Below are 20,011 nucleotides of genomic sequence, written 5' to 3'. Positions count from 1 at the left end.
TATACAATGCATAGGCCTAGGGTTTCAAGCTTTGGATATTTACATTTACATTTAAGCCATTTAGCAGACGCTCTTATCCAGAGCGACTTACAAATTGGTGCATTCACCTTATGATATCCAGTGGAACAACCACTTTACAATAGTGCATCTAAATATTTTAAGGGGGGGGGGTTAGAAGGATTACTTTATCCTATCCTAGGTATTCCTTAAAGAGGTGGGGTTTCAGGTGTTTCCGGAAGGTGGTGATTGACTCCGCTGTCCTGGCGTCGTGAGGGAGCTTGTTCCACCATTGGGGTGCCAGAGCAGCGAACATTGGATTTAAATCTCCATCTCAACCAAGAATCAAAGTTAAAGAACAACACTAAATCAAATCAAACTTTATTTAAAGTGTATTTCAAGTTTGATTGGATTTAGTCCTATTCTTTAACTTCTATGGGCTACGTGGGACGCAAGCGCCCCACCCACGGTTCACACTATTCAACAGCCAGTGAAAAATCAGAGCGCCAAATTCGAAAAAAACAAAATGTCATAATTCAAATTTCTCAAACATACAATTATTTTACACCATTTTATAGATAAACATCTCCTTAATCCAACCACGTTGTCCGATTTCGAAAAGGCTTTACGGCGAAAGCATAAAGTTAGATTATGTTAGGACAGTACATAGACAAAAAATTACACACAGCCATTTTCAATGCAAGGACAGGTGTCACCAAAAGCAGAAAACCAGTTAAAATTATGTACTAACCTTTGACAATCTTCATCAGATGACACTCCTAGGACATTATGTTAGACAATACATGCATTTTTCGTTCTATCAAGTTCATATTTATATCCAAAAACAGCATTTTCATCGGCGCTTGACGTTCAGAAAATGTATTTCCCCCAAAACTTTCGGTGAATCAGTACTACAATTTACAAAAATACTCATTATAAACGTTGATAAAATATTAAACTGTTATTCAAAGAATTATAGATTAACATCTCCTGAATGCAACCGCATTGACAGATTTCAAAATAACTTTACTGGGAAAGCACACTTTGCAATAATCTGAGTACTGTGCTCAGAAAAATACACTACGCAATACAGATAGCCACCATTTTGGAGTCATCTATATGCATAAATAGCATTACAAATATTTACTTACCTTTAATAATCTTCATCAGAAGGCACTTCCAGGAATCCCAGGTCCACAACAAATGTTGTTTTGTTCGATAAAGTTTATAATTTATGTCCAAATAACTCCTTGTTGTTCGCGCGTTCAGTTCAGCTACTCCGAATGTAGGAAGCGCGCGGAAAATGTGAAGACAAAAAGTTTTAAAAAATCTATTTACGTTCGTTCAAACATGTCAAACGTTGTATAGCATCAATCTTTAGGGCAATTTTAACGCGAAACTTCAGTAATATTTCAACCGGACCATTCCTGTGTCTTGAAAAACGTTTTGGAACACAGGTCCCATCTCACATGAACGTGTGCCAATGAAGTGATGTCATTCCCTGGGACACCAACTTCCCAGCCTTCTCATTCGGTCTCTGTTCATCATAGACGCCTCAAACAACTTTCTAAAGACTGATGATATCTAGTGGAATCCTTAGGAAGTGCAAAATGAATCCTTTGTCACTGTGTGTTCAATTGGCAATGACTTGAAAATAGTACAGCCACAAGATTTTCATTTCCTGCTTGTATTTTTCTCAGGTTTTTGCCTGCCATATGAGTTCTGTTATACTTACAGACACCATTCAAACAGTTTTAGAAACTTCAGAGTGTTTTCTATCCAGATCTACTAATAATATGCATATTCTAGTTTCTGGGCCAGAGTAGTAACCTGTTCAAATTGGGTACGTTTTTCATCCGGCCGTGAAAATACTGCCCCCTAGCCCCAACAGGTTTTAACTGTGATTCTTGTTTGAGATGGAGACATAAATCCAACATATAAATTATTCATTTATAAACAAACAGGAATTTGTTGACAACCAAACACAATTCAATATCACTTTTGCAATACAATTAATGTCAATAAAACATATACATTATGTATTCATAAAAGTTATTACCCACATATTACCCAAATTTCCACTTTGAAATGATGTGGTGTGCGCAGTGGGTAGTGACTGCTGTGGTGTGCAGAGTTGGGAGGGGAAAGGGAGGGAGGGAGGGCTGCATTGTGGGTAACAGAGACAGAGGAGATGCAGGAGTGGGCTCCTGAGGGTTTTAGTGAAACATACAGATTTGTTTTTTTAAGCATGTGGCACTGAACACCACATTGAGTGGGATCTCGCCAAGGAAAATAAATGTTAGCTTATCAACAATACTTGGTGTAATTTATGCCATTGGACCACCATTTCTAAGCAGGAAATATTCAAAGAAATTAATGTTGTGATTCTGATCATTAAGAATACATTATGCTTGGTAAAGGTTATGTTTCACATGTGCCAGTTTGAAGCACAAGTTTAGTATGGTCAATGTAAATGTTGGTTTGGACTCACTGTGATGACATCATGGCCAGTGTCCACTGTTAAACAATACTTACCTGGTGCTCACCTCTGCTACAGTAATACCAGCTTCACAGGGCTTGTTTAAAGTGTGACTGCCTTATTCCATCTATACACTCTTTAAAAAAGGTGCTATCTAGGACCTAAAAGGGTTCTTTGACTGTTCCCATAGGAGAACCCTTTGAAGAACCCTTTTTGGTTCCAGGTAGAACACTTTTGGTTCCAGGTAGACCGTTTTGCAGTCCATATAGAACCCTTTCTACAGAGGGTTCTACAGGGAAACCAAAAGGATTCTACCTGGAACTAAAAAGGATTCTACCTGGAACCAAAAGGGGTTATCTTATGGAGACAACTGAAGATTCCTTTTGGAGAAAAAAAAATTCTGTAGCCTGCAGGTGAATATTAACCATGGCTTTAAAAGCAACAAAATAATCTATGCTGGATGCAGAGCTGCATATACCAAATTGAGCTTGGCATTTAACCTGCACTGCAATCACACTCCACTTCTCCAACTTACCCTAATGCCTGGCCAGCTTCTGTCCTCCAGGGTCCCTCCCCACTGCCTTCCCTCGCCTTAGAATTACCCGGGAGAGCCAAGCTCCAAAGAGGATCCTTTCTCTTTTAATGTAGCACATCATGAAAGCTGGGAGAAAAATGTTAATAATGCCGCTTGCATGTCTGCCAAGCATACAAACCTTGATCTTATGTCTTCTGAGCCATTGAAGGGGAAGTATTGAAGCAACTTACCCCCTTAGGTATTTAAAAATGGATGAACGTAAAATACTGTGTGTCGTACTTCCATACGTCTACTCATAATCATATGTGCTGAGAGGTGTTCTACACAGACTGTAAATACATTTGTTTGTGGATTTTTTCATCTGGTTTGCACAAGACCTGGATGCATGATAGATGCCAATAGATGATGTGGGTGTTGGTTGGTTTCTATAATGTGATAAGCTTAGGTTATAACAGACACTTGACATCTATTTAGTTCTATTTAAATGTCAGGAAATGGCTGTCATATTTAGTAGACTACAGAGTACTGCACTACCACCCCCAGACAGGAGACCATGCCGTAGCAACTCTCTTTTGTTTGTTTTGTGTGTATGAGTCACTTGGGCTATGTGACTATGTGATCATTACACTCCAGTACCTGTCTGGCTCTATGCCTCCAAAAGTCTGGTGCTTTGTTCCTGAGCTTTCTAAGAGGCTTGATAGAAATGTACAAAGTGTCAACATAATAAGATGCCAAGGGGGTGTGTTTTTATTAGAATATGTTTACTCCGAAAGGAATCCACACCGGCGTAACAATCATTCAGTCTAAATTGCTTTTTGTCAGTCAGTTAATCATTTGTTATCATTTGTATTCAGTGGATTCATTTGATCTCCCTCAACAAATCCTATGTCTAATGATGATTGTGTTGTGTGTAACCCCTGAAATGGATGTGTTATAATGACAGACTTGACACTGTGTGTGTCTGTGTGTGTGTCCCTCCAGACACTCCCCACTACACAGTATGAGCTGGAGATCGTAGCCCAGGACATGAAGGGAAGAGACGTGGGACTGACAGGAACATCCACGGCAACCATCACCATCACAGACAAGAACGACCACGCCCCAGAGTTCACCCACTCACTGGTAAGTACCTGCACCCCTGCTTGTTCCCCTGACTCCTGTTCTCTGTCTGTCCTCTCTGTCCCCTGACCCATGTTCCCTGTCTGTCCTCTTTGTCCCCTGACCCCTGTTCTCTCTCTCTGTCCCCTGAAATCTGTCTGTCCTCTCTGTCCTCTGTCCCCTGTCCTCTGTCTGTCCTTTCTGCCATATCCCCTGTTCTCTGTCCCCTGTCCTCTGTCCCTGTCCTCACTTTCTGTTCCCTGTACTCTGTCATCTGTCCCTGTTCGCAGATACAGCTGGTGACGGGCTAGATTCACGTCCAGTTGATAGAGTGGGTTACACACACACACACACACACACACACACACACACACACACACACACACACACACACACACACACACACACACACACACACACACACACACACACACACACACACACACACACACACACACACACACCAGTTATCCACCATGTCCTCTGCTATCCAATTTAAAATGATAGTGTTATAATTCTCAGAGCCTGCCCGAGGAAAGGCTTAGCTCACATCAGTCGTCATCCTGTGTGTGTGTGTGTGTGTGTGTGTGTGTGTGTGTGTGTGTGTGTGTGTGTGTGTGTGTGTGTGTGTGTGTGTGTGTGTGTGTGTGTGTGTGTGTGAGAGAGAGAGACCACATGTAATAAACAACACATCACAGTAGTCAGGAGGTAGGGGCTCACAAGGGAGATAAGGGAATGTTTGTGTGTGTGTGTTTGCGTGTTGTGCTGCTATGATCATGGTGTTGGTTTCCTTTGTCAGCACAGCCTCAAGGCTCTAGTAGAAACCCTGTATGGCACACGTAACCCAATATCCACCAGCCACACTATCTCCGTCATTCAGAAAAAAACGCCCTTAACAAACTTAACCTATTTGCCTGTTTGTGCGAACTCATGATGAGTCTTTCAAAAAACTGCAACTGTTGCTGTTTTTTTTCTTCTTGAGGTGAAGAAAAACTCATCAGGCCCTGGAGGAGAGGTCGTAATGTTGAGTTGTGTGGTTTTTAATGGAAATGCCCAGAGCTGTTGTCAGGCTTTGAGACACATCAACCCCAACCTCCACCAGACGGGCTTCCATAATGCATTGCCATGTCAGAGCGTTGTGAGATCTTCACAGTGAAATGTTCTGGCTGAGTAGTCATGCTGGGGCCGTGCTGAGTGCACTCTGTCCATGTCCTCACTTAATGCCTCCATCTTTCTTTTGGGGATCCGTTTAACAGTGTGGAGAAATGTTCCTTTTAAAAACACAGCCATTTAAGGTGCTAAACTCCTCATATAAGTCCCCCACCCGCTCAGCAGCCACTAACCTGGCCATGAATCATCTCTTATGTCTTCCAACTATTGTAGGTGTGGGTGTCCATGAGCGGACATGTTAATGTGAATGTGGGCACATTCATAGATATTGAATTCCACTTGTAGTGCAAATATTCTGCACTCTCTTGAAAAACCTTTTAAAATAACATATCCTTCTGGATGTTGAAAGTTTTCCAACTGAAAACTCTGTCTACAAACATAGATGTGCATCTCTTGCATTGTGTCTGTGCTGCATTCAAGCAGAGAAAGACATGTTCTGCTTTACCTTTCATTATTCATCAATCACAGAAGAGCTAGGCTTCCTACAGTACATACAGGTGCTGATAGTGTTGGCATGACTCCACATAACACTAGTCTACTTGAATGTGCTTAAGTCAACCAGTGGGGGATTCACAAAGTACCCTGCCTACCCAACGCACTCTTGAAATAGACTTTAGAACCTATGATTCCCATACAGAGTAGTGAGATATAATAAAGCTCCACAAAGACAAACATGGTTTGTAAGGTATTACACATTCTCTAGTGCTATCTAAACACCTCTCAAAGAGGAAATTCTGTTGGATTTGTATTCCATATCTTCTCTCTTACACAGTGTGAAACTACTTGGAAATGCACTTAACAAATTCAGGTTGACTTTAATTCATCAAAGATTCTGAGTGAAATGGACTCACACAGGTCACCATGCAGTCCCGTGTAGCTGGAGGGCAGGGTGGGTTTATCATAGAACGGACTGTTGTTTCATATCTGGTAAAGATGGACAGACTACAGTATGTTACAGTGAGTCAGTAGTAAACCTATCATAGTCTTCTTGGTTGGTGCATAGTCCTACAGATACTATATACACTCATGAGTCTGTCGAGCTGCACTATTGTTCTCCTTAGCAAGTTTCTCTGAGGGCCCTGTGTAATCTATCCGCCCAACTTTTTTAATCTAAGGCTAAATTGCTCTTTCATACTTACGAATGTGTTACATTCTGAGAAGCTTCTTTAGGGAATTGGGATCCACAATGATTAACTTTTTTTGAACAAGTTCTAATCCTATTTTTATGAGAGTGGAAACAACAAAAGATGATTGGGAATCCCCTGGTATTAGAATAATTTAAAGACGGAATATGTATAGTAGGAAATTAAATCCACTCCTGATAAAAACCAACAGCAATAAACCACTGGCTTATATTGTCTTATTTTATTGATTTATTCTGCAATGCAATACTATGCTAATATCTTAGCATAATGATTGACAAATACTTCTGTTGGACCTTGTTCCTATTTGGGGTTCAAAATAAAGATATTGCACTAACCAATACCACTCCGGGCATTGACAACTAACTACTCCCCACAGTGTGTGTTACTGTGCATTGTCTGTCTTTGAAATGTGTTTATTGACCACTGCTGTTAACTGACCAATGGACTCTGACTCTTCCTGTCAGTCTACATATCAGCCTTTACCACGGTTTGACCTGTAGTCTAACTGCTGCTCCAGTACAGCTCTGACCGCTGATCCACACCACTAAAACACACATTAGCAAACATTTCAAAGTAGGACAGAGGACAGTAACAGCCCCTATGACATAATTTCTGCTTGATCTGAAGTCTCCCTAATTAAAGCCTGTGGTGACACAGAGAGGATAGGCTGGTGATACTACCTCCTGGTTGAAGTGGACTGTGTACCCCTGTCATCCCCTCACCAGCAACCCCACCCCCATCTGGCTCTGGGTGATAACTGGCATCTCATTTCTGACTAGCCCATTTCATAGTTTCTTAGCAGCCACTGATCTGGCTTATCACTCCTGACACTCAGGGAGACTGACAGCCAATCCATGCCCTTGCTCCCCCGTGGTGACGGGAGAATATGCATGCCCTCCAAATGATAATGATATTAAAGCCCCCATGCAGTCTTACATTGTTTATTTTTTTTTAAATCATCACTGTAAGTCTAATAAATCACCGTTTTTTTTTCATAACAATAACTCCAAATATATTTGTAATCATTTATTTCCCTGAGCCTCCTTTTGCCATTGAAATGCTCAGTCTGCTCATGTGGCCGTGTTGATACTCATTTAAATATATTTGCATACCCCATCCTGATTAGCGGATAGGATCGTCTAGACCAGGAGCGTCAAACTTATTCCATGGAGGGCCTAGTGTCTGCAGGTTTTAGACAACCATGTGTGGCGAGTTCCTTACTTCTTCGGGATCCTGAGTGGCACAGCAGTTCAAGGCACTGCACCTCAGTGCTAGAGGCTTCCCTACAAACCCTGGTTCAATTTCAGGCTGAATCACAACCAGCCGTGATTGGGAATCCCATAGCGCGGTGCATAATAGGCTCAGCGTTGTTCAGGTTTGGCTGGGGTAGGCCGTCATTGTAAATAAGAATTTGTTCTTAACTGACTTGCCTAGTTAAAAAACAAATTAGTGACCTTAATTCATCATGAGGGATGAGCAAAAAAACAAGAGCCACTTGGCCCTTTGTGGAATGAGTTTGACACCTGTGTTCATCTGTCATCTACCCCGCTTATCCATTCGAAGTAGGAGGATATATATGCAAAAAGGGAGACTAGTCATTGGTCAGAATAATCAGATCAGAATTTGATTTCATGCTCTGGGCCAAAAACTCCATCCCACCTGAAAAGACTGAAATTCCAGGCTAAAAAATCTTACACTAAACGGGCATTATCATCATGTTTACAATTTGATAGTGTTATTTCGACCCCATAGTGTGGATTTTTTTTATTTTTTAAACAGGAGATTGAGTTTTTGACTGCACTGCCCGTTTAACGGTGATGACTGAGACACTGAGGTCTGTCCTACCCAGGGCCAGGCTGGGCTAGGCTGGGCTATCTGTCAGGGCTGGGCTGGCTGTCTCAGTGAAGGCTGCCATACGCGTGCCATTTGTTGCTTTGATGGAATGGACTGTGTCAGTGTGGGAGGATAGTGATGGAGAGGAGGCAGGAAGAAACCTGGGGTTCGGACCATCTTTATTTCTGCTTGAATGCTTTGTGCTGACAAAATATATCCAAATAGATAAGATTTTGTGTGTTTTCCTTGTAACCAATCAAGGTACTGTATATCAAAGTGGCAGTAGTTTAGCTTAGCCATTCCTTTCTCTATCGTATTCAAATAGAAGAAGCCATTTGGTATAAGAGACCATGTGGTGTATAAACATGATCTTAAACCTACAGTGTCTGAAGAGGGCCAATTGTATTCCATATCTTTCCTCATGTCATTTAGATGTTGAGATGAATAGGAAACCTCTCATGTTCGCCAGACACTCAGGGGTCCTGAGAGGGTTTGTGTAGAGTGTATGAACACTTGAGTGGTTTGTTCAGAGTATTGCCGTCCTTCAGGTCTGGAGAACACAAGACGTCTCTTCAGGGAGCACTGAAGGGTCCCCATTCAAATCGCTGATAGCATTTCTGGTTAAAATACCATCCTACCACCAACAATGCTTTGCTGTATGAAGTTGCACATTATTGTATCTACTTGATATTTAGCAGATTCTCTTATCCAGAGTGACTTACAGTTAGTGCATTAATCTTAAGATAGCTGGCACACATATTGCAGGCATAGTAAGTCTGCTTTTCCTCAATGGGGGGGGGGGGGGGGCATGTGGTAAAATGAATAGTGTATCTGCAAGAGCCCAATCCTCAGCCAGATGCATTGTTGGGCTGCCATAACCTTGCATTATCTATTTAATGACATACATATACTGTCAGCCTAGGCCTTTTCACTTTGTCACAAAGCATGTAACATTGATGGAGTCTGTTTCTGACTGTTTGAGCAGACACATGCACATTTGTGGCCTGCTGGAGGTCATTTTGCAGGGCTCTGGCAGTGCTTCTCCTGCTCCTCCTTGCACAAAGGCGGAGGTAGTGGTCCTGCTGCTGGGTTGTTGCCCTCCTACAGCCTCCTCCACGTCTCCTGATGTACTGGCCTGTCTCCTGGTAGCGCCTCCATGCTCTGGACACTACGCTGACAGACACAGCAAACCTTCTTGCCATAGCTCGCATTGATGTGCCATCTTGGATGAGCTGCACTACCTGAGCCACTTGTGTGGGTTGTAGACTCCGTCTCATGCTACCACTAGAGTGAAAGCACCGCCAGCATTCAAAAGTGACCAAAACATCAGCCAGGAAGCGTAGGAACTGAGAAGTGGTCTGTGGTCCCCACCTGCAGAACCACTCCTTTATTGGGGGTGTCTTGCTAATTGCCTATAATTTCCACCTGTTGTCTATTCCATTTGCACAACAGCATGTGAAATGTATTGTCAATCAGTGTTGCTTCCTAAGTGGACAGTTTGATTTCACAGAAGTGTGATTGACTAGGAGTTACATTGTGTTGTTTAAGTGTTCCCTTTATTTTTTTGAGCGGTGTATATTATACCGCAACTGTAGCCTTTTGTCATGTCAAGCATTGGGTCAGCTGGTGCAAGCTCAGTTAGCGCAAGCTCAGTTAGCGCAAGCTCAGTTAGCGCAAGCTCAGTTAGCGCAAGCTCAGTTAGCGCAAGCTCAGTTAGCGCAAGCTCAGTTAGCTTTGTGTTCAGTTTATGTAGTAGTGGTTGTTATTGCACGCCTTGAATCCTAGCTGATCCTTTCTATCTGAAATACAAAATATAAACGTTTCTCTGAAAGTGGAATAGAGAATAATTTTTTTTCGAACTTACTTTAGATACTGTGTGCCTAGAAGGTGTTAAGGCTGAATCTTTAACTGAAACTGTATACAAAAAAAGGTTGTTGTCCATTCAATAATGGCATCACTCTGAAGTGAAGCTCCCACTGAGCACTTTTACTATACATGGTGGCAAACTATAGTTGGCGACATGCTGTTGTCACTACAGGACTTAATTGGTTGTAAGGTTATAATTGACTGTGGAACTTGTTTTTTGTGTGCCCATCTTTTCCAGTGAAGTTAAGAGTTGGCAGTAGTGTGTACATAATTTTCTCTGTGGGTTCAAGGTGAAAACAAAGCTATTTACATTGCCTTCATTGTATATGTGCAAAACAACCTGCATAGCAACACAAGTCTGTTAAAGCTGTCAGCCAGGTTGTTATGTTCAAGTGTTGTGGAAAAGTATTGATGTTATTTCACTGTCTAGGTTAATGCAATGACTAGAGTCTATTTTACTGTTATAGTTAAATCAACTTATAAAGGCAGAGCTGGTTTTCTGTGCCACATGTTCAGCTGAAGTGTATCTATGGGAACAGCTTGAGCTGGATCTCTTCAAATTTAATAATGGTGCAGGTAAGCTCATTACCTTCCTTGGCCCATGTATGTAAGATGTAGGAGGAAGGGAGAGAGCGAGAGAGTGTGTGTGTGTGTGTGTGTGTGTGTGCCCAATTTTCTTCTTCATTCTATCTAAAGGAGGCACATCAATCAGATAAGATAAGCAGCTCTTATAAGTGAGCTGATGGGGTAAAAGAGACGACCGCTGAAAGATTTTTAAGATCTGTATTTCACTCCAGGGAATATCTTTAAGCATGTAGGAGGATATTTTCTCAAAATACTGCTAGCATGCTAATTACCCACATACGAATAAGAGCATGCACAGTTCAAATAAATCAACCTTTCAAAAGTATCAAACCTAAGTGGAATAATAATGAGAAAAGTTGCAGCATAGGATTTTTCTTTGAGGGCTTTTCAGTTGTTTTTGTGAAGTCAGGTCAGATGATGCCAGCAGGCAGAATGGGAGAGAGAACAGCACTGTCTGTAGAAAGACATACTGTACCTTTGAGAGTTAGAATCTTGGCTGTGATGGCAAGGCTCCTTAAGGGAATAGTGTTGTCTCCCCAGGGACTAAAGTGACATGCCACTGTGTGTATGTTGTCAGCTCAATCTACGGGGCCACAGAAACGTGGCACAAAGCACTTTCCAATAAGATGAACAGTTGCACTGCTGTATTCTGTGTTCTCTCCCTGCATGGCTGTATCTCTGTCAGACCAACCAAATCAAACCACATTTATATTCATAAGCCATTATGTCTGACGGTCGGGGAACTCTGCACGTTTATCTCTCTTCTCTGCGGTCTGTCAGAGGAAGGGGGGAGCTGCCGCCGAGAAGGATGGGTTGAGGTGTAAAAGGATGTGTATGATGGACGTGTGATGGTACAGTTTCTATCACTGTGAGAAGAGAGAGAGGTGGACATAGAGAGATGTTCATTCTCCTCTTCACTCCACTTAACATTAGTGCAGGCTGAGCAGCCAATCACCCTATAATATTCACATATTGAGAGGAAGGCCAGGGACTGACAGACAGGCAGTATAGACACCACTCATTGACAGCACATAGAGAAGACATCTCAACACTGAAATAAAGCCAGGGCCGCTGCCTTCCAACAGGCTTATTGTGCCAGCTGGCATTGCATGATGAATGAAGGGGGAATGGGTAATTTCCAAAATGGTGTTAATGGGGTTTGATATTTACCCTCTGCTCCAATTATACAGCCAGATTAGATCAATATGCATGCATTGTCAGCAACAAGTGGTGAGTGCACGGAGAGATATGACAGGCCATTTTTACAGTAAACAAGCAGTTTGTGTTGTAGCGATGGCCCTTTTTTTCCGACACACACATAACCACACACACACATAGTAAAAGCACACATGTAGATACGCAGGAGGCCTGAGTTGGTGGTTATTTCCCCCATTCTCTCACACCGCTGGTTAGTTTGTACACTCAGTGGTATTGGCGTCTTATCAGTAGCAGGGCTAAGTGGCAACAGCCCAGAGATTGAATACATTCATCTGACAGCATGGCTGAGATGGGAGACTGAGGTCTGGTCTGTCGCTATAGCAGCCTGCTAATCAGTGTGTGGTGTAAGAGAGCAAACATAGAACAGGATGTCATGGTACTCAGCAACAGACCATGTTCTCTTCCATTGAGGATCCCGTTTGAGGTTTAACATCAGGACAGGGTTAGGTTTGTAGACTAGCTGTATTACCCATGAATGATCTTAGCCTCTGATCTGAGTTGAAGAATTATCTCTCTCTCTCTCTTTCTCTCTCTCTCTCTCTCTCTGTGTGTATTTGTCTCTCTCTATCTCTCAATTCAATTAAATTCAATATAAGGGCTTTATTGGCATGGGAAACATATGTTAACATTGCCAAAGCAAGTGAAGTAGATAATAAACAAAAATGAAATAAACAATAACAATTTACAGTAAACATTACACTCACAAAAGTTCCAAAATAATAAAGACATTTAAAATGTCATATTATGTGAAAATAGTTCAAGCTCAAAAGGGAAAATAAATAACATAAATATGGGTTGTATTCTAGTGGCATCAGGCACAAATCTTGCTGCTGTGATGGCACACAGGTATTTCGCCCAATAGATATGGGAGTTTATCAAAATTGGGTTTGTTTTCTAATTCTTTGTGGATCTGTGTAATCTGAGGGAAATGTGTGTCTCTGATATGGTCATACATTTGGCAGGAGGTTAGGAAGTGCAGCTCAGTTTCCACCTCATTTTGTGGGCAGTGTGCACATAGCCTGTCTTCTCGAGAGCCAGATATACCTACGGCGGCCAGGTATACCTTGCTCAATAGCATTTCTATGCTCACTGAGTCTGTGCATAGTCAAAGCTTTGTTAATTATTTCCAATGTGTCAAGTAATTATCTTTTAGTTTTCTCATTATTTGGTTGGGTCTAATTGTGTTGCTGACCTGGAGCTCTGTGGGTCTGTTTGTGTTCCAGGACCAGCTTGCTTAGGGGGATCTTCTCCAGGTTAATTTCTCTGTAGGTGATGGCTTTGTTATTGAGGATTTGGGAATAATTTCCTTTTAGGTGGTTGTAGAATTTAATGTCCCTTTTCTGGATTTTGATCATTAGCGGGTAAGGGCCTCATTCTGCTCTGCATGCATTATTTGGTGTTTTACATTGAACGCTGAGGATATTTTTGCAGAATTCTGCATGCAGAGTCTCAATTTGGTGTTTGTCCCATTTTGTGAATTCTTGGTTGCTGAACGGACCCCAGACCTCACAACCATAAAGGGAAATGGGTTCCATGACTGATTAAAGTATTTTAGCCGGATACTATTTGGTATGTCAAATTGTATGTACCTTTTGCTGGCATAGAGGTCCTTCTTACCTTGTCTCTCAGATCGTTCACAGCATTGTGAAAGTTACCTGTGGCGCTGATGTTTAGGCCGAGGTATGTATAGTGTTTTGTATGTTCTAGGGCAACGGTGTCTAGATCGAATTTGTATATGTGGATCTGGCAACTGGACCTTTTTTGGAAAACCATTATTTTGGCTTTACTGAGATTTACTGTCAGTGCCCAGGTCTGTGCAGCAGATCTAGGTGCTGCTGTAGGCCCTCCATGGTTGGGGACAGAAGCTCCAGATCATCAGCAAACAGTAGACATTTGACTTCAGATTCTAGTAGGGTGAGGCCGCAGACTGTTTTAGTGCCCTCACAAATTCGTTGATATATATGTTGTAGAGGGTGGGGCTTAAGCTTGCATCCCTGTCTCACCCCATGGCCTTGTGGAAAGAAATGTGTGTGTTTTTTGCCAATTTTAACCGCATACTTGTTGTTTGTGTAAATGGATTTTATAATATAGCATTTTTTACCCCAACACCACTTTCATGAGAACACTTTGCCTTTGTTCTGCTTTGTTTGTTTGTCAATTAGGGTGTGCAGGGTGAATACATGGTCTGTCGTACGGTAATTTGGTAAAAAGCCAATTTGACATTTGCTTAGTACATTGTTTTCACTGTGGTGGAAATGTACGAGTCTGCTGTTAATGATATTGTAGAGGATTTTCCCAAGGTTGCTGTTGACACATATCCCGCGGTAGTTATTGGGGTCAAATCTGTCTCCAATTTTGGGGATTGGGGTGATCAATCTTTGGTTCCAAATATTGGGGAACATTTCGGAGCTAAGGATGATGTTAAAGAGTTTAAGTATAGACAATTAGAATTTGTGGTCTGTATATTTTATCATTTCATTTAGGATACCATCAACCCCACAGGCCTTTTTTGTCCTGTAGTTCATTCAATGTAAATGGAGAATCCAGTGGGTTCTGGTAGTCTTTAATAGTTGATTCTAAGATTTGTATTTGATCATGTTTTTGCTGTTTGTTCTTTATTATAGGGCCAAAAAGATTGTAGAAGTGGTTTACTCATACATACTCATACATGGATAGATATCTCTTTGTGTTGTTGTTTGTTTAGTGTTTTCCCAGAAGTGGTTAGATTCTATGGATTCTTCAATTACATTGAGCTGATTTCTGTTATGCTGTTCCTTCTATTTTCATATTGTTTTAGTGATTCACCATAGTGAAGGCATAGGTTCAGGTTTTCTGGGTCTCTATGTTATTGGTTGGATTTTTTATTTTTATTTAACCAGGTAAGTTGACTGAGAACAACACATTCTCATTTACAGCAACAACCTGGGGAATAGTTACAGGGGAAAGGAGTGGGGATGAATGAGCCAATTGTAAACTGGGGATGATTAGTTGACCATGATGGTATGAGGGCCAGATTGGGAATTTAGCCAGGACACCGGGGTTAACACCCCTACTCTTATGATAAGTGCCATGGAATCTTTAGTGACCATTGAGAGTCAGGAAAACCATTTAACATTCCATCTGAAAGAAAGCACCCGACACAAGGCAATGTCCCCAATCACTTCCCTGGGATATATATGTATATTTTTATACCAGACAAAAGGGTGCCTCCTACTGGCCCTCCAACACCACTTCTAGCAGCATCTGGTCTCCCATCGAGAGACTGACCAGGACCAACGCTGCTTAGCTTCTGAAGCAAGACAGCAGTGGGATGCAGGGTGGTTTGCTGCTGGTTTCTCGATTTCTTTCTTAGGTTTTTACATTCTTCATCAAACCATTTGTCATTGTTAATTTTCTTTGGTTTTCTATTTGACATTTTTAGATTCAGATCTCTCTCTCTATGTATTTGTCTCTCTCTCTCGCTCTCTCTCTGTATTTGTCTCTCTCTGTGTGTTTATTTTTCTTTCTCTTTCTCTCCTTCAGAAGAACATTTTGTTACCTTCCTCAATAGCCTAAATGACTGCGTTGTTTAAAGTGTGTTTTTGAAAGGGTTCTTGGCAAAAATCTATGTTTTTGCCCACGGTGTTGGGAAGATCGAGCGGTAATCTATAACACAATACCATCCTGACAGAATACACTGTGATCTGGGATACAACACTTTCCTTTAACAGAGCGTTCTGTGTTTGAACTGTTAGACTGTACGCTGTGATACAGTAATGGTCCTAACAGAGACAGAGGGAATTGCTGTTGGCTGGATGCAGTAATGCTTCTAGAGTATTCCGCTTCACAATACACCATGCAACAGTGTCTGCCAAGCAGAATACATTCCTGATATAAATCTAATTAAGGGCTGCTACAACAACAGGGTCCTTTGTGTGCGTGTGTGCTTGCATGCATATGTCTGTATCTCTTTATTTCCACACAAACTTTAAATTCAGGTGAGGTGAGCTATGGAATATTTTAGTGCTGCTACTTCACCCAGGATAGCCTAAGTACAGCCCTCAGACTTCTTAACCTGGCATTCACAGAGAGACAGATAGAGTCTGTGTCTCAAATGCAGCCGATAGACCCTGGTCAAAAGTAGTGCACTATATAGGGAATATGGTGCCATTTGGGACACAAGCAGTATTAGTGTCCCCTGGCTGCACGTTCTCTCTGAGTCAGATCATTCCCAAGAGAGGTGAACATCACAACGCCCCACCCCATCCCCTTGGGGCTGAATGTGGACAGCCTTCATACTGTGTTGAACAGGGATGATAGCAGGGTCTGGTCAGATGGGCCTGGTCAAGCCTAAAATAAACACTCCATCCACACCAACTAGCCTGGGAGATTGGCCTGGATGATGCCTTTGAAAGGAGACAATCTCCAGAACTAGGGGACAGAGAACTGGTGACTGCTGTTGAAACTGACCTCTCATTGCTTGGAATAGAGAGAGAGAGAAGTCAGAGAGAGAGAGCGAGAGAGAGAGAGAGAGAGAGAGAAGAGAGAGAAAGAGGGAGAGAGACAGGTCATGAGCAGATGAGCTCCTGCATGTTCAGCATGTTCTTAAAAATATATAGATTTAGAGTTAGATAAATTTGGATTTTTTTTTTTACAACATAACCTTCACTCAAAATCAAAACTCCAAACCTACAACCTGATTTTGGATGGAATTACGGAATCAACTGGAAGGCTTACAGCTAACAAAGATTATTATTCCAAAGCTATACAGCAAATGCTCTGGTAAACAACAGAAACCTGAAAACACCATCCAACCTGGAACTGAGTGAGTAATGTTTAGGCTGAAGCTATATTTCATTTCCAAAAGCCAAGAAGAAAAATACATTACATTACTTTATAAGGAGTGAATGCTAAATTAAGGCTGGCAAGCTTAGCCCTTTAGCCCAACAATGGCAGGAGAGTCTCACAGTCTACTCCAACCAAATGGAGAGGCTTTAGAAGCTGCCTCCCGCTGTTTAGAGACAATTAAAATACAGTGCCCTGTGTATGTAAAGAATAATAAGACAAGAAAAGAGTACAAAATGAAGCTCCTTATGGAAAATTAAGAGACACTTTTTGCTGACTATTATAAAAATGGGAATATCAGCAACCTCATCTTCCACACAGACCATCCCCTGGCATGGCACAGTGCTATGTGAAAACACTACCCCTCTGTTAAGAGGGAGGGTGTTACCGAGGGGTGGAAACTCAGAGTCCTCGTTGTCTAGTATCCTGAGTCAGCTAATATACATTTCTATAAGTCTGGAACAGTATTTGTACAGGTTAACCCCAAACAGTTTCAGCCGGACTTCCACCTAATCAAAGAATTAGCTCAGCAGGAGAAGCTCTCGCTTGAGAAAGATACCCCCACCCCGAGCAGGTCAGACCAGACCTCTTCATTATATAACGCCACAGACGAGCAACCCCAAGCGAAAAGTGAACCTCCCAGCAGAGTACTACTCCCTCATTGAAATGAAGGATACATTTACCCAGATGGAGGTAAGGCAGGTGGAGCTGGAACAGCAGGTGATTACACTCCAGTCAGCACAGACCCAGACAACAGTCCAGCACAACACCCCCTTAACCAGACTCGGAGTGCTGGAGGTGGAGAGAGACATATCTGCACTCTGGACTGTGGTGAGACAACTTCACCATGATAAAAAAGCATGAGCAGGAGAAGAACAGAGCACTAGAGGAGAGGATCAGACTGCTGGAGGAGAGGGTGAGGGGGATGGCGTGTGACAGAGAACAACCCGCTAGAGAGGTGGCCAGCAGAACAGCTCACCTCAGCTCCCGACAATAGTCTCGACACCACAGCAGAACAGTCCACCCCAGACCCTGACCATAGCCTCGACATCACAGCGGGACAGACAAATGAAGAACCCCAAGCACACAAAACAAAGTTCCCCAAACACAGGGGAAAACACAGTCGGCGCAAAACCAATGCACTAGCACAAAAACACAACCAGCGTGTACACAAGCATACAACATATAAACAAACCCGCACAAAGAGCAGGCGGGCCAGCTGGCTCCTATAGCCCCGCTAATCACACACACTAAGAACAGGTGCAAACAATAACAGAAAGGGGGAAAACAAAAAGGGAATCAGTGGCAGCTAGTAGGCCGGTGACGACGACCGCTGAGCGCCACCCGAGCAGGAGGGGGTGCCACCTTCGGTGGGAATCGTGACAACTTTCCCCAACGCACAAGTGGTTACATCCACCCTACTACCATACAGCGGGTAAACGCAAGTATTTCCTGTGAATGTGCCTCAAAACCAAATGTTTACCTGGCCCACCACTCCACCCTGGACTTGAACAGCCTTTATGACCAGGTCCACCTATACAAGGCAGCAGTGCCCACCTTCGCCTGGACCCTAAAGGACATCGCTTTTTAACGCAGCCCCAACACTTCACATAGGAGCAATAGATCAATAGACACCCCGCCCAGACCAGCGAGACACTCTCCCAAACCTGTAGGACCCCCCCCAGACCAGATCTATGCCCCTCCTGCCCACCCCATGCACCCCACCCCCGCAAAGAGGGCCTCAACATGGAAGTCACACATATACGCCCAGGCCGTGAGCAGGCAAACAGGCCCAACCCCCACTCTTACACTAGCCCAAGCCAATGGCACGTACCAGATGCACAGCAGGCTCTGCTCACACTTACTGGCCTGAGGCCAAACCACACGACCAACAACATTAGACACTTTATGGAACACAAAGCCTTCACTATCTCAACCTGGAATATCCAAGGCCTGAGGTCATCTGCCTTTGGCCTAAAGAGCAGGAACCTGGACTTCATCAAATAAATCGTAAATATAGACATTGTCATCCTACAAGAAACATGGTATAGAGGAGACGGACCCACTGGTTGCCCTCTAGCTTACAGAGAGCTGGTAGTCCCATCCACCAAACTACCAGGTGTGAAACAGGGAAGGGACTCAGGGGGTATGCTAATTTGGTAAAGAGCAGACCTAACTCACTCCATTAAATTAGTCAAAACAGGAACATTTTACATTTGGCTAGAAATTCAAAAGGAAATTATCTTATCAGAGAAAAATGTCCTCCTGTGTGCTACCTATATCCCCCCACAAGAATCCCCATACTTTAATGAAGACAGCTTCTCCATCCTGGAGGGGGAAATCAAACATTTCCAGGCCCAGTGACATGTACTAGTCTGTGGTGACCTAAATGCCAGAACCAGACAAGAACCTGACACCCTCAGCACACAGGGGGACAAACACCTGCCTGGAGGTGACAGTATTCCCTCCCCCATATGCCCCCTAGGCACAACTATGACAACATAACCAACAGAAATGGGTCTCAACTCCATCAGCTCTGTTGCCTGCTGGGTATGTACAGTGAGGGGAACAAGTATTTGATCCCCTGCTGATTTTGTACATTTGCCCACTGACAAAGAAATGATCAGTCTATAATTTAATATAACACTCTTAAAGGGTGTGCTCCTAATCTCAGCTTCTTACCTGTATAAAAGACACCTGTCCACAGAAGCAATCAATCAATCAGATTCCAAACTCTCCACCATGGCCAAGACCAAAGAGCTCTCTAAGGATGTCAGTGACAAGATTGTAGACCTACACAAGGCTGGAATGGGCTACAAGACCATCGCCAAGCAGCTTGGTGAGAAGGTGACAACAGTTGGTGTGATTATTCGCAAATGGGAGAAACACAAAAGAACTGCCAATCTCCCTCGGCCTGGGGCTCCATGCAAGATCTCACCTCGTGGAGTTGCAATGATCATGAGAACGGTGAGGAATCAGCCCAGAACTACACAGGAGGATCTTGTCAATTATCTCAAGGCAGCTGGGACCATAGTCACCAAGAAAACAATTGGTAACACACTACGCCATGAAGGACTGAAATCCTGCAGTGCCCGCAAGGTCCCCCTGCTCAAGAAAGCACATATACATGCCCGTCTGAAGTTTGCCAATGAACATCTGAATGATTCAGAGGACAACTGGGTGAAAGTGTTGTGGTCAGATGAGACCAAAATGGAGCATCAACTCAACTCGCCGTGTTTGGAGGAGGAGGAAGGCTGCCTA

At 42.9% G+C, this 20,011-nt stretch overlaps 1 protein-coding gene across 4 annotated transcripts in view; it reads left to right on the top strand.

The window, feature by feature from the left end:
• The window catches only part of LOC115151918 (cadherin-13), a 684,830-nt gene that overhangs the window by 504,885 nt on the left and 159,934 nt on the right, over positions 1-20,011 (top strand). For all 4 annotated transcript variants that reach the window (XM_029696266.1, XM_029696265.1, XM_029696268.1 and 1 more), the window contains one exon: positions 3,993-4,133. In XM_029696266.1, the coding sequence (XP_029552126.1) occupies positions 3,993-4,133 (141 nt within the window). The remainder of the gene's footprint in view (positions 1-3,992; positions 4,134-20,011) is intronic.

Source organism: Salmo trutta, chromosome 17, assembly GCF_901001165.1.
Source record: "Salmo trutta chromosome 17, fSalTru1.1, whole genome shotgun sequence".
Lineage (NCBI taxonomy): Eukaryota > Metazoa > Chordata > Actinopteri > Salmoniformes > Salmonidae > Salmo > Salmo trutta.
Note: the sequence above shows the minus strand (reverse complement) of the source record. Positions and strands in the feature narration are given on the sequence as shown.